The sequence below is a fragment of the Paramormyrops kingsleyae genome, chromosome 1 (assembly GCF_048594095.1).
Source record: "Paramormyrops kingsleyae isolate MSU_618 chromosome 1, PKINGS_0.4, whole genome shotgun sequence".
NCBI classification, from domain to species: Eukaryota; Metazoa; Chordata; class Actinopteri; order Osteoglossiformes; family Mormyridae; genus Paramormyrops; species Paramormyrops kingsleyae.
In genome coordinates this window covers 22,882,957-22,899,152 of record NC_132797.1, presented here as the reverse complement: position 1 = coordinate 22,899,152, position 16,196 = coordinate 22,882,957, and the positions used below count along the sequence as shown (strand labels likewise).

At 41.7% G+C, this 16,196-nt stretch overlaps 1 protein-coding gene across 1 annotated transcript; it reads right to left on the bottom strand.

Annotated features, from left to right (window-relative positions):
• pxdc1b (PX domain containing 1b) lies at positions 1–14,572 on the bottom strand. The gene is made up of 5 exons (XM_023800202.2): positions 13,789–14,572; positions 4,951–5,042; positions 4,703–4,820; positions 3,604–3,715; positions 1–2,466 (listed from the first exon to the last, which is right to left on the bottom strand). The coding sequence occupies exons 1-5, from the start codon at positions 14,042–14,044 to the stop codon at positions 2,337–2,339; spliced, it is 708 nt and encodes a 235-aa protein (XP_023655970.1). The 5' UTR covers positions 14,045–14,572; the 3' UTR covers positions 1–2,336.
• Positions 14,573–16,196: the final 1,624 nt, after the last annotated feature.

Here is a 16,196-nt window from a genome sequence, read left to right as displayed (position 1 = left end):
TAATGCTTAAACAACCAAAGGGGTTTTTATTATAAATTTTACACATTACAGCATTATAGCATTTGAAAAAGGGACTCAGTATTATAAAGCATTTTATACATGACAGTTCTCAAATATCATTAAAAAAATTCCCATAGTACAAAATATAACGAATGTTGCAATGGTGACTAGGAGGGATTTTGTGGTTCATTTCACTTCATTTTCATCACAAAAATTTTTATTATGTACTTTGAACATAATTCTGAAGATACTGTACATCAAAGCAGCAATATTAGCTTGGTATGCTTGTAAATACTGTATCTAGGAAAAAATAAATAGGACGCTTCACATTACAATACATTAAATTCAATGCTAAAAACGAATTTAAACTTGTAATACTTATAAGTTTCTTTGTGGTCCAGTCTTCCATAACATTATGACTGGATCACCCATAGCGACTAGATATTCTGTCTGATCTTTGACCTGATTGGCTACAAAAAGCAGACAATATGGCAGATTACATGTTACAGGCTCCTGTACAATTGAGAAATCAACTAGTGGCTAAAGTCCATTCACCATCTGTGTGTTTCTCGTATTCAATGGTTCAAGAAATATGGAGCAATTACTCCTGGTTAGACGTTCTCAAATACGCTTTAATGATCTCCACCCTCAGTAAACCGCTCTGTCCAGTTTGTTGCCCGAGAGGAATGAAAAAGCAGGGAGCATCGGGCTGAATAATTTCGCGCACTGAAAAAGAGCAGCCCTTTCTCACGGGTAAGTGAAAGACATGACCGCTTTACTAAATAGAGCCACTGAGAGTGTGCATTCGAGCTCCACCGCCAAGTTTCTAGGGGCATGGTATCCGGGCCTCTGGATGCTGAGAAACAGGTAAGCATTTTGCTGCAATTCACAAAACAAGTTAGCAAAGTACGCTCTGACCAGTGAGCCGGTGTTTAATCCACAGCCATAAGCATTGTGCAAATTAAATAGCTAATGGTTTGCTGAAAGAAAAAGTCAAAAGTCATGCAGTCATTCTGGGTTCAGCCATGAGATCTGTCCAAGGGACTATCGAGACATGGAACCTTACGTTTAACGTTATATTATAGCTACCTTAACACTATCTACTCAAGTGCCTGCTTCCGTTGTCTAAATTCCATTTAACGCTTTCAGTCTGCGAGGAAGTAAAACAATATTTAGCTATCTATGTAGCTGCTTGCCACAGAGTCTAGCTAAACAGCCCATGGCGTGTTTCCTTTATAGACAAAGAAATGGTCTGTCTTTTCAGACACAGAGCATGCTAAGCACTCCTACACCCTGACCGCCAACAGCTTTTCCTGGGTCCTTCCTTACACAGAAGTTTCACTTACAAAGGCGTCAGTAAAGACGTCACTCCCATTCTGTCCCCTAACAAGCAGTGATGGCTTTTCAAAGACTGCAACATTCTCTTAAATGCTAATTGGGTTAATTAAACAAAGCAGCAGCAACTGCTGGACACACCAGTGATTAGCGGTGGGCTTTACACTTTTCCTAATGCAAAAAACCTTTGTAAGAGATAACCTAGAAATTAGGTCATTCTCCTTAGAGTAAACATGAATGAATGATCTAATCTGCTTCTTCTATAATTGTGCAAGAGTCGAGCTGCTTTAGAAAACCATACAAATTGGTTTCTGCCAGGAAACATATACGTGTAATGCTAGCAGGTCCAGTTATTTTGGGGTATGGTCTTCCATTTCTTGTCCATCTCATTAATGATTCTGTCTCAATGGATCATTTAGATTTCTGCCTCTCATGAATAAAAATGACAGGAACGACAAATGATGATACGGTGTCTAGGAGGACATTCGAGGTGAAGAAGCATCGCTGGTAGACATAGTCAAAGGCCGCTGATATGATGTTGGTACTATCCGGGAAGAGTAAGTAAAGGACCCATTGAACCTTTGATTTTATGCACATACACCCATAGTAGGCAAGAAAAGTCCTGATTGAAGGTTGAAGTGCTGGTAGATACAGCCATAATCCCAGCTTCAGCATTCATCCTTGAGGGTGCCAGCAGTCACCCCTGGAGCGATCTTGAGTTGGGCTCCATACAAGAAGATAAACACACAACCATGGTAGGGTTAGGCACATATGGAACTCAAAGTACCATATCCACGTTAGGCACGAGGAGAATCAGGCAGGAAGGAGCCCCAGTTCGGCCCCTCCGAAGTAGTTCTGTCGTCAGTCATCCTGGATCTCTCTCCATAAGAACAAGGCACATCTAAGCAGAGCTTGAAATGTTGAATCCTACTATGGGAAAGATCAGATCGGTGTACAGCACGTGTGTCTGAGGGGGCAAGGTCATCTGTATGTGCAACATGTCACTCCAGGATGTCCGTCTCAAAGGGAACTAGATGATAGTAAGACAAGTTGGTGACATAAGCCTGTGTGTCATCATCATTGCCACTGTGGTCAGGCTCTGTGGCCGGGAAATCCCCACCATTTTCAGACCTGGATGAGGGAAAACACAGGCAATGATCACTGTGTATACATCTCTTATTCAAAATAATTTACTTTGTACTGTCTCACTAGAGTTTTAAAGAAAATTGAGATGGCATTCTTCATAAACCCTGGCTGTTCTTAGATTAACACTCCTGCTCTAAAACAGTTGAGGACATTAAACTGACCCTAAATATTAATAACAGGCACACACAGAACAGAATGCACGGTATGTTAAAAAGAATTTTTATGGCCTGACCATCACGACACAAGTATCTTTTCTTTAAATAACTTCTTGCTTATTGGCGAAATGTAAATGTAACATATTCCTAAAGCTGTTTATCAGTTAGCACAGAAGCACTTTGTCAGTTTCATTGACTAAAGGGAGGATGAACTTTTAGGATCAGACTTGCTGACCTGTCTAAGCTTTCCAAATATTTATTGCAGATGTATTATGCCTGTTAATGGGCATGGGTTTTTAGTTAAGGTGCATATTCTCATAAGGATAGTCTTTAAATTAAAGTCAAAGTTTTGACCATGCAGTGTCCTGTTTCACCTATTTTCAAGACCCTGAGTGGAGTCTGACGTCACAAACATCCCCTTCATCAGCCTATAAAGCAGCGGCGATTGTAAGATTTGATCTTTAGGGGGCCTCACTCATCAGTAGGGTTCTTACTTTCCGTTTGGGGCAGGGGCATCCATGACATTTTGTACGAAATGTTTACGAAAAAACAGGACAACCGCGAAATCAATTTAGAAAAAAACTTTTTCAGGGGGGCTGACACAAAAAATAAGGTGGCTGTAGCCTCCCCAAATAGGGTTTAAAATCGCCTATGCTTTAAACTCCAAATAAATGCATTCATCCTCAGAGAATGGAGCAGGACCTCTTTATTAACAGTACATAAGTTTCTGTGGTGTCCAATCAGAATTCACTTCTTTTTTCTTTTAGTAAATTCCAGTGTGGCATACTACAAAATGAGTGTATTTATACTTCAGTTATAACAGATAAAAAATATCAGATAATTCAGGTGCAGATTATTTAAAGGGTTCACAAACCTTATCCCACAACAGTATATTTGGATTAGGATTTAGGTGGCACTTAAATAACACCAGAGTCTTGAGGGAATCCTAATGCTTATGGAGACTCACCGATGGTCTGCAGTCTCTGCAAATAGCTGCCTCTCTTTGCCACGATGGAGACTCTGATCATACAAAATGGTCTCCGTGTTGGCGAGACAAAACCCATTAGACCTCATGATCTCTAAAGAAAAGTGCAAGTTATTTCATCTGCAAGAACTATAATAATCCATGAAAAACAGAAACCACAACATGATCAATTTATACAATTACAATCCAAATACATTCCTATCATGTACATATTTTTGAAATAATGGAAATACTTCATTTGGTAACACTTTACTTGATGGGGCACAAATACTTAGTCATAACTCAGTTACTACAGAAGGACATATCAATGAACATATCATGAACAAATAAAGTTACTTGAGTTAAAATGTGTCATGATTCACAGTATTTCACTTGTGTTATTCATTACTTGTTCCTTCACTAGTTCCTTAGAAGTTCCTTCAGTAGTTCACAAAGGTTTACAGGATTAACAGATACAGTAACAAATAATAGTAACTGCTTGAGATAAAACACGTCGATTCATTAATGATTAATTACAATTAGATCAAGAATTGTGACTAAGAATTAGTCTGTGGTTAATTAATACATAAGTAATAGCATAATGTTATGTTATTTGTGCCCCATCAAATAAAGTTACTGTAAATTTTATAAAATATTTAAAAATTGATTTAATTGTAAAAAAAATTTAAAAAATTTGCATCAACCCAGCTCTCCAGATGCCAGAGTATTTAAAGCATATACTATCATTTCAATGATTTTGTCCTTACATATGAACTCTATTTTGATTGTTATGCAATATGAAAAATAATGTTTGGCAATAATCAGGGCACCAGATAGCAGGAACCAGGTTTGTAAGCAGAAAGTTTAAAGTAGAAAACCCAGAAAGCTCTATATGCTTTGGGGAAGTGCTTGATCTTTAACAAAATTACAAGCTATGGTTCGTTAAGCACGCTCTAAGAAAATAATTCACCTGCATTATAAATGTTATGAATGTTGGCTCAGTGAGTAGCACTGCTGCCTCTAACCTCTAGGACTGGGGTTGAACTCTCCCTGCTGTGGGAATGTGGACGTTCTCCCCATGCTGTGCTGGTGCTATTCATACCTGATATGTTAACTGTGCTTGGAAAGCATGGCTGGATCTTGTGCACATTGTCGTTCCTCAGTACCTGGTCTAGTGGAGACCGCTCAAAGAAGGTCAACACGACCTCTGACCTGGAATACTGAGAGTCACAGGAAGCATGTCTTAGTCATCAGGGTCGGCAACATCGCAACGTGGCAGAAATGTGTATGCATGCGTGTGGCTGCAGGGGGCAGCGTTTCCATGGTGACCGCCCTCATCCTAGGACCCACCTTCCAGGGCATGTTGATAGTATTCTTCAGTAGCCTCTCTACTTCATTCAGCTTTGTCTCTATGTCACTGGCCTCGTTAATCTTCATAAGCCCTAGAGAGATGTAAATTTACAGCTTCAACAACACACTGCTCAAAGTCCCAAAGGCCCAGACTGGACATTAGGTAAGGAAACCCCCATCACTTACTAGGGGTAATTTGAATAAAAAAAAAAACAAAATCCATATGTTTCTGTTCATTACTCCCTAGCCTCAGCCTAATGATAACAGATGTTCTCAGACTCCCAGAGTCATTAAACTTTAACAAATATATATATTTACCTAGCATAAATGTAGGTATAATACAGCATTACACTGTGCAATAATGCTCCAATCGATGTGAGCCCCGTCCTAAATATGGTCTTCAAACTAGGTGAGGAGTCGACTATACTGCTGATCTAGCCAACCAGAACCAGGAAGTGACATCACTCTACATAGTCATTTGATTTAAACCAGCAAAACAGCTTATATCTCAAATAGCATATAAATCACATATAATAGACATGTAAATCAATATAAAGTAATATACACTAAGTGCAGTATTGATTATACATTTGCATCATTAAAAAAAAGTATTTCAAAAAGCCTACACCAAAGTTATTAGAACTTTATTCCAAAATCTTTTTATTGGTAGATTTCTTGTTATGGTATTTTGCTGTAGGGATGATTAATCACATAATTTTATCCTTCATTCCTGAGACCTAGGTACAGTCAGGTCAAGGTTTCCTACATAAAATGCTGTGCAAAAGTCTTGGCCAGTGAAATGAAATGTTTAAATGATCTTCATGTTGGCATGAAAATATATGATACTATGTCTGTCAAAGTGTGTCAGCTTAGCCATTTCAAAACCTCTCCTAAAGTCGCACCACGGTATTTTCACTTACCACCCAATACACCCACTTATGTTCTGAATGTGCCACTACTCCTCCTTGTTTGGCTAATCAAAATCTCATTCAGTTGTTTAACTAATTAAGTTAATTAATAAATTGAGCTGGCGGTGAAACTGAATGAATGCATGGAATGCCTGAGGTGCCCCTGAGGAGAGGTTTGGAGACTGAAGCTGTGTTCTTTGAGCTATTCAAAAAGAATTTAGTAACTTTTGGAGAACCATTTTTTACTGTTTTACTTATGTGACGCATTGTATAACCGCAAGATTGTATCATCCGCGATGGAGCTAATCAATGAATAAAACTGCAACAAAGCACAGGAAATGAACACAGCACCGAATGTTATTAGGGTTGTGTATGAGCTGTAGGGCATACGGTAGGAACAACAGATGGAAAACAGGATAAAGACTATCTCTGGCCATGACGCATGACACCTGCCAAAAACAACAATTTCATGATGACATCATAAGTGAAACTCACAGTCAAGCCAGGTCAGAGAATGAACTGCCATGCTGTGATGTTTATTCAACACTGATATCAACTCACTGACTGTGAGAACAGATGATGAGATTAAGGTCATTATCTTACAATTAAAAAAACATATAAAGATCTTACTGACTGGAAATGTTATATTGGCTAATAACTACATTCCAATTGTGTGTTCACTGTGCATTAAAGTAATTTCAACCGAATACAATAAGCTTTCAAATTTAATATGGGTCATGGAGTTCGGAACTGAAGAAACAAATTACACGTCAAGCTAAATTGAAAACACGCCTGCGTGTTACAGCTGCGATCCATCATGGAATCCAGCCCGGTTTCCGTTGGCCTATCTGCACGTCAGCTTTTAAATGTGACTTGTTATAAGGTGAAAGACAGAGAATAGCAACTCTGCCTGAAGTGGGAAGGGAGGTAATTTGGGACAAAACAGTCTGAATCAAGAGTGTCCAAGTGCAATGATCCCTGCTGTGTTAAACTAAAAATATGGATGAGACACTAGACTCTTTGTAACAATTTTCCATCTGCAGGCCTATCGCCTCCCTTTATTGCCAAGGTACTTGGAAGGAGTCCCACCAATCAGTAACAGGAACTCACAAGACGTTTTTTAAAATATCCTTCAGGTTTTATATTTTTAGGTAGTAGTGAGGCTGCCCTTTTTGGAGCAAAAATGTGGATTGTTTGGCAGAGAGCTAAGGGGGAGCAAAAACGTGGCCTCTCTGAAGGTCCCCGAGGACCAGGTTGGGAAACACTGTGTTAGACTATAATATCCTCTTGAGAAGATTAATATTTCTAAAATGCAGCTAACACACAGCTTAGTTTCTACTGGAGAATTCCGGTCAGATGTCATATGTTACCTGCAGTGCCCATTCTGTTAATTTACATGCTACCTCTATGACAGAACCAAGACAGACTGCCACTTGGAAAAGGTCTAGAGCAGGACTTATGCAACTCCCTTGCCGAATTGTGACAAAACAGAAGCCATGTTACTTCCCATAGCTAAATTACCATGCTCCTTCACATTCTACCTCATCTCAAGTTTGATGCCTCCCATAGGTTTTCTGATCAAATTTTTAACATTTTAACTTATAAGGATTTGCCATAATAAATCCTTGATCCACTCTACAGATTCTGAAAACTTACAGTATTTATTAAATTGTTTCACGATGTATTGACTATGGTACTGCTCTTTTCTGTGGCGTCCCCATGTACTCATATCACTGTAATCACAGTTACAACGACTTCCCATCAAAACAGAGAATAGACCATTAAGTGCTCATACTGGCAAAGGGCCCACTCATCTTACCAGCCTCCTTTCTCCTCAAACTTGCACGTCCTTCTAATTCCAAAACCAAACGATATACTATAGGTAATTGTACATTTATGATCTTATTAATTGTTTTGCATTTATTTAGCTTTAGTCTAAAGTAACGTACAAGTGAGAATCAGAGAGCAACTGAGGTTAGGTCCCTCGCTCAAGAGGCCAACAGTGACATCATTCTACCAGCCACAGGATTTAAACCAGTAACTATCTCATCATGGAAGAGTCCTACCCTGCAGAGGCACACACACATTACATAAAACTCACTGCATCTTTGGAACTGCTTTAAAAAATGATCTTCTAGGTGAGTCTATTAATTGTAGCAATTCCATTGGATTTACCATTATTGGGAAGCAATATGAGACTTTGATAATGAAAAGTAATATAGAAATCAATGCATTTGCTAAAGTGTTAGCGCAATGCACATACACAGAACCATTGATTCCAATACGAAATCTATTTAAAATCTGTTTTTCAACTTTCCCCAAGTCTGCGTCCTCCCTCTTCCCGATTTCCTTCCTACAAACCTCTGACCGAATCTTTCAGAGCTGCTTATCCAATAGAGGGTCACAGTCAGCTCAGGGCCTAAACCGGGAAGCACAGGGCGGGAGACGATCGACACCCTGCGTAAGACTCGTTTAAGGGCAATATTCTCAGGTACACAGGTGAAAGTCATACTGTTCAGTATGAGAATGAGGCTATGACCTGTATACAGATACCAGCTCGACACACTACGAATCAAACCCTTATGCAACTCCTCGCCTTCGATTGCACCGTGAAACAGCTTCTTGTTTAAACAAAGAAAATTTAAGCAGGAATGCAGTCCGTGGCCGTGAAAAAGGCATCCCGTACAGGTCAGGGAGAGCCATGAACTGTGACAGATTTCCATTAACCCGCCTTTTCAGCCACAGCACCGAAGGAGGAAAGTCTTTATACACCTTCGCAGCAAACTGCTCGCAAGCGACTTTTAAGCTGACATCCGTGGGCATAGCGGCTGCATTGTTCTCAGCGCTGCTTCCATCTGCATTGTTCTGAATTTTCAGAGAAAGGCCTACTGTTTACCGACTACCCTATCCCGAGAATGCTGATTAATGCTTTCTGAGGCATGTGTATGTGGTCAGTGCACAGATAAGTGTTTCCCAATCCAGTCCTTGGAGACTCACAGTCGGCCCATGTTTTTGCTCCCTCTGAGGTCCCTACCAGACAGTTTACGGGAGCTGGGAGGGAGCAAAAGTGTGGACTGTCTGTGGGTCCCCGAGGATCGAATTGGGATACACTGGCATAAAAGACAAATGAGATTGGCTAGCAAAACTCGGAGCATTCAGTGTTCAGGGTTACTGCACAAAGGCTATACTGCTATTGTTCAAGGCCGTATTCCTTGCTCATTAGCAAACTCAGTCCACAGAAGTCATAATTAACAGGACTTATACTTAAGCTGTGAATTTACAGCAAGTATTTCAGTTAATCAGGGTAATCCACAGTAATCCAGGATCTTCACCCAGATCTAGCTGCATTGGCTGTCCTGGGCTACAGCTGAGGGCCCTGGCATTATCAGTGCCGAAAAATGTAATAGTCACTCCCCTGATTGGTGAATGGTGACTGGACTCAGGACTCAGGATTGGTGACTCAGGACTGTAAAAAATTGTTCAAGTGGCCAGCTTGGGGTGGGGTGGGGGGCTAGCCATGTCAGCCTAAGGCCCCCAGAGAAGTTAATCTGTCCCTGTCTAGCAGGTCAGTCGTGATTCTCTCATTCTCTCTACTGACACAAATCTGTGCGATATACTGTACTTCCTAAACCTTGTCCTGGCTTCTCTCCCATAGTGGTGCCATTGTTCACTTTCTCCAGATTGACACATGTTTTCAATGAATCTCAACAGCACCTCACTTCTTCAACAATGACACAGCAGTAAGTCCCAATCTGGCAAAGGGGCCGTAGACATCGTGCCCAAATCAAACTTCTTTCCAGCTACCAATGAGGCCTAAACGGGATGTGCATTTCTGGGCAGAATTGCTGAGTGCTTGACTAGGCTCAATAAAACTTAATTGATCTATTTTACTTAATTGATCTTTTTTTTTTTTTTAATCAGTGACAATATAACAAGAGCGGTTATATCTGTTTGGTTCAGATCATCATGTGACGTTACAAAACCCATTAGAGCAACTTCTGGGAGATAGGCCTACCGTGTTTCCCCAAAAATAAGACAGGGTCTTATATTATTTTTTGCTCCAAAAGACGCGTCAGGTTTTATTTTCAGGGGGTCTTACTTTCCCATGTAGAACAAACTACAGTACATTTACCGGTATTCATGGACAAAAATCCACATTAATTCAAATACAGACATCATGTCATCTCCTAACCATATCTTTCCATGTAAACAATGTAACGGTACATTTATTCATGAACAAAAATCTACTGTGTATACATTTATTCAAATATAGTCGTCATGTCATCTTCTTCTGGAACATCATTGTAAATCTCCAAGCTCCAAATTCCATCCTGAATATCTCACAACTGAGCTTTTTCTTTTTGCACTCATCTTGTCTGGGGGTCAAAATATAATTTCCTGTTTCCATATAATCGCATCTCATTCTAGTTACCGTACAATCTATGGGATAGTAACTAGGGCTTATTTTTGGAGTAGGACTTATATTACGAGCATCCTGAAAAACCATGCTAGGTCTTATTTTTGGGGAAACACGGTATTTTGATTTTCTTTGGGAAAACAAACAAAAAAATGACAAGAATAGAGAAAAAGCACACATTTAAAAAGACGTTTTTTATAATCGTGATTGACTTCTATAATTAACATATCACTGTCATCAATCAGATAGTCCAAAAATGAATATCCAGATGGGAAAATGATTATAACATGACATCTGACAATGCTTTAGTCAAACTTGCTTCAGGAATTTAGGGATCTGGCAGTAATGACCTCAAGGTAACAGTCGCTTTTTGCTGCCATGGTGAATGGTAGCAGTTAGTCCATTCCCCATTATGGCTATAAAGTAACCCTAAAAGGAGAGCAATTACGGTTGTTTACACAGCTTCCCCTTGTAATCTCACTGCCCGTCCAGTAATTACAGGACACATGGTGAGCACAATGAAAGCTCAAATAAAGGTGCTGAATGTTCAGATGCCCACATACCCACCAGAGGCGCTGGCGGGAAAGCGAACACCGGGGCCCCCTACAGGAATCAGCAGCACGTGTTTTTAATGCAGCCCAATTGCTATCGTCCACTGACGCCACGAGCCTGAAGATAACCTCAATCTCAGCTGGTGATCGCTGCACGGCGCAGGAGAGGAAACCAAGCAACCGACATCCAACAACCTCCAGGCAAAGCGCCTAGCCTGCTAATTACTGCCCCTAATGGCCTTTTCCTGTTCTGCTAAAGAGATCTTCTCCAGCTGATACAGAGCACCGATTCCGTCTGGTCATGCTCCTTGAGACCCCGCCCCCACTCCGGAGCTCGGTCTAAGTTTACACCCACCCACGAGTCTGCATCCACGCCAGGCTCCCAAGCTGTGGGGGCTACCACCAAAAAGGCAAGGGGCAGTTAAATTTAGGATGTCGGATTTCTTCTTCGGGATGATGTGTCATGCTTTCCGCATGAGTCCCCAGATGCCGTACCTCCTTCTTGTCCTGTTCTCATAGCACTGACCAGAAACAAGAATGGAATAACCCTCCGCCATATATATTATTGCACAAATATACATTTATATACACACACACACTCCTCAAAGCTTATAAAACAGCTCTTGTGTGGGTTATAATAACTGCGCACATAAATTTCAGATGAATGCATATTAAAAGACAAAAATGTAATTAAAACCCAGAATTAAACCCATATTCACAGTACTGTATTAAAGGCTCAAAATAAAATCTTAATGTCTTTACAGACTACTGTAATTCAAGACAATTACACTTTTACCATTACAAAATTATCTCAGGGTCTGTTTACAGAAGCGGTTCGGATTACAAGTTTTACTCTTTGAAACAGCGACGTTCTGGCTACAAGGACCGCGGATACAGTAGGTCACTGACACTCAGATGGCCTCACTAACCCCCTTAACAGGCCTCACGCTGGTCAAGCATTTACATTTTCTTTATTAAGCAGAAGCTTTTATCCAAAGCGACATACACCTTTGAGAAAGCAGGGTCAGACAGTTCCTTGAGCAATTCAGGTTAAGGGTCTTGCTCAGGGGCCAAACAGTGACATCACGCCACAGACCCTGGGATTTGAACCAATAACCTTCCAATCACAGGCAAAGCACCCTAAGCAGCTGAGCCACACACACCCCATGGAAGCAGAACAGAAACCAGACATGTTCTTCCTCACATTAGCACAAACCCCGCCCCATGTTCAATGAGTATTTTGGAACACAGGAGGAAAGCGACACTCTGCTTCTGCCACATCAGGCAGCTTTGGAAATCAGCTTCTGACGAAACTTGCTAGGTGCTCCTCAAGCTGGTAAGTGTGTCTGCAGGGGCAGTGAACAGCTGGTGCTGGCAGAACTGACTGCCATGAACGCAGCTGCTCCAGTGTCCGATCAAGGCCCATGAAGTAAGCCCCAAAGAGCCAGAGTAACCGCCCGCCCCCTGCCCCACTCCACTCCACAACAGAAGACCCCTGATAAGAGAATTCCAGGGTCACATGAAGTACTGCAATCCTCTATCTGCAAAAACCGTGTCACTGATGTGAAACAATGCTGTCACAATCCCAGTACAATACGTGCCGTCACAATTAAACTGGCCAGATTGGCTAGAACATGCTCTTACTGGTGAAGAACTGTACTTGTCCTCACTGGTTAAGTATATCAGACTTTAATTCACCACACCCAACTGGCCTCAAGAGTTGCTGCAACTTGTATAACGAAAATATCTTTTTAAAAACAGCCAGGAAACAGGGATTCAATTGGTACCTCTACTAATTTTTAATACATGGTTTTTTTTGCAGAAAACTAGCAAGGTTGGATGGAAGGCCAGTCCATCACAGGACACACGTCATTCAGAGACACACCAGGAGCTTTTGAACTTATGGAAGGAAGTGAGACAATCCAGTGAAAGCCCTTGAGAAAACTTTGGAATCAAACCCACAATATGAAAACTGTGAGACCTGTGTTGTTACACAGTCACCAAATATTAAGATGATGCATGATGTCATGTACACAGAGTCACCTTATCTTATGATGATGTCATGTACATAGGGTCATGTACACCCAGTTACCATATCTTATGATGATGTTGTGAATATGTTAATTCCATTGACTTAATCTGGCAACAATTTGCCAATGTGACAATGAAGAGATTCTATTTCTCCCAGTACTTTTACAATAATTAAAAGGAAACAATGTTACTTATGCTGACAACCCATTAAAAAGTTCAACGTTTAGAATTAGAACTAGTTATCTAATGGGATAGTAACTAATTGCATTAGGTACAGTATTATGCAAATAAACATTAAAAACCCAAATAGCTACAGAACAAGCCAGAGGATCACCATCACATCTCTGCAGGGTGATAAGCACTTATTTAAAGTGAATTTGCTTCTCTAAAGATTTAATTCGGTTGTCTACATAACAAGATGAGTTGATTCCGTTTAAACAAGAATACGAAGACAACGTCGAAAGCGAAGGACGAATCTTTATAACTAGGGCAATAATAACGATTCTTTATTTAAATTAACTTTTCAAAAATGTGGGGAAACCCCGAGTTTTCCCTTTTGTACGGGATCTTGATTTTTCCCTGAACGGCTCAAACACTGCCAGCACATGACTGATCGTAACGTTTTGTTTATGTGCTCATTTACCCTGGGACAAGGAGCGTGATTTTGGTCCAAAGAACATAACGTGGTCCGAATCTGGTAAATCTGATGTGGACATTCAAATAGTTAAATACTAAGAGAAACGTAAAGTACTGACTTGGTACTTTTTCCGACAAACACATTCTTTTGACTGACACTTCATCGTAAAGTGCGGAAATCTCAGCTCGGTCTCGGACGATCTGTATAGAAACATATACTTGAGGGACTTTTATATGCCACAGACAGTTTAAAATTTCTTTTTCTTTCCAAAGATGCCTATGGCAAAGTACAGACCTTCTATGAGGGGTGATTTTGAGAGTTGTTTTCTGTCCTCCGGGAAAGACTCTTCCAGCTTTTTTAACAGCCTAACCAGATCAGAGTAACTCCGGTGCAAGTATAAAATGTTCCTATCTGACCACTCCGTCCGGATCTCGAAGAAGTCCTCCTCTTCCCCTCGCCGGCCGACGATCAGGCGCCGGATCCCGTTCACCCAGCAGTCCTTCACGTACATGTTCACCAGCGAGGTGCCTTCAAACACGGCCGATGCCATGCCTGGACATTCAGTCCAGCATCATGATGCACCCCACCCCCTTGTAAAATGCCCCGATGTCAGAAACGCCTCCCGGGACATTTACCCAGGACTCAGGTCCGAAAGCCCGTAAGGAAAGGCTGATCTCCAGCGTGCATAGCAAAAAAATAAAGAAACAGGGGGAGTAGGCATGCGGATGCGCAGAGCTCTTCCCCGGACTTCCGACGCCACGCTGTTACATTGTGAAACATTAACGATCAGCCCAAGAAGGACGCAATATTAAAACGTGGCGCTGACGAGCACTGGGACAAAAGAAAAAAAAAAGTCGAGCCAAAAATGTACGAATTTTAGTTTTTTTTACACATTTAAAGTAACGAGAATTCCATTTTATTTAACTTAATTATGTTATCTGCTCTCTGCAGTACAAATTCGAATAATAATGTGCATATAATAATAATCGGGCTTCAAAATATTGAGTTACGTGATTAATGAGCTTTACTGGGTATAAGTGTTATTTACACTGTAAAAACAACGTATTTTCCATGAGTGATAATCCAGTGTGAGGTTGTACCGTATCTTGATCCTGCCCTGTCCTGATGCATCCAGAACTGGATGCCACTCTATTTCAGAGCAAGGCATGCTCAGCGTTATATTAGTGTTACTGGCTACTTTCTAATTTTAAATGGCGTAAAAAATATTCCTCGTGTGGTTTTTACGAAGTTGTGAGCATGGCTTGATTACGATCATTCAAGATCGAGGGCATCGAATGGCAAAGTCTGGCTTCGTTCTGATGCAGTGAATTGTCCAATATGACCTGGACTCACTACCGGCCCCATCACGACATCAGGGTGTGACTGGTGAGTCACGTATTTCTACGTACTCCGGTCTACGTAAGTCGATCCTTACTCATTTTTTCTAAATCATACCACTTCCTCTAGAAGTACTCTACTCCACTACTCCATCCCGTACAAAAGTGCCCCTGCCACCCCCTTCTTAAAAACATAATAATCATCTTTATAGTTAGTTTTATTAGATGTGTATTATGGATAATTTCTCTGAATAAACATTTGAGTAATAAATGTTAAATATTTTAGATTATTCAGAAAACCATCCACATTTCATTACTGCTTATCCAGTAATAAAGGAGATTCTAAGATTTTTTTTAAGGTGGGGGTGTAAAAGGGGCCATAATTCATACAGAAGGATCAACGTTATATTTACCCAATGATATGTTTTACTTCCGCTAGTGACAGGGTTAATTGGGGGGTCTCCAGAGGCCAATCAGCTTTCAGCTGGGGCTCCGCCCCTCTATACGCTCCTGTCTAATAAAGGATCGTGGTGAATCTTGAACTTATTTCAGTATGCACAGACCATAGGGCATGAGACTTATGGATGGGGTGCCAGTGTGCCACCCTGACACACATACAGACACAGACACCCGTTCACAAAACTGCATGATATTGGAGTCTGTGGACAACATGCAAGTAGCACACAGAGTCTGGAGCAGAAATCAAACCCATAGCCCTGTAGCGGACCCATAGCGGACCCATAGCCCTATAGCGGACCCATAGCCCTGTAGCGGACCCATAGCGGACCCATAGCCCTGTAGCGGACCCATAGCCCTGTAGCCGACCCATAGCCCTGTAGCCGACCCATAGCCTTGTAGCCGACCCATAGCGGACCCATAGCCCTGTAGCGGACCCATAGCCCTGTAGCGGACCCATAGCGGACCCATAGCCCTGCAGCGGACCCATAGCCCTGTAGCGGACCCATAGCGGACCAATAGCCCTGTAGCAGACCCATAGCGGACACATAACCCTGTAGCGGACCCATAGCCCTGTAGCGGACCCATAGCGGACCCATAGCCCTGTAGCAGACCCATAGCCCTGTAGCGGACCCATAGCAGACCCATAGCCCTGTAGCGGACCCATAGCGGACCCATAACCCTGTAGCGGACCCGTAGCGGACCCATAGCGGACCCATAACCCTGTAGCGGACCCATAGTCCTGTAGCGGACCCATAGCGGACCCATAACCCTGTAGCGGACCCATAGCGGACCCATAACCCTGTAGCGGACCCATAGCCCTGTAGCGGACCCATAGCGGACCCATAGTCCTGAGCGGACCCATAGCGGACCCATAACCCTGTAGCGGACCCATAGCCCTGTAGCGGA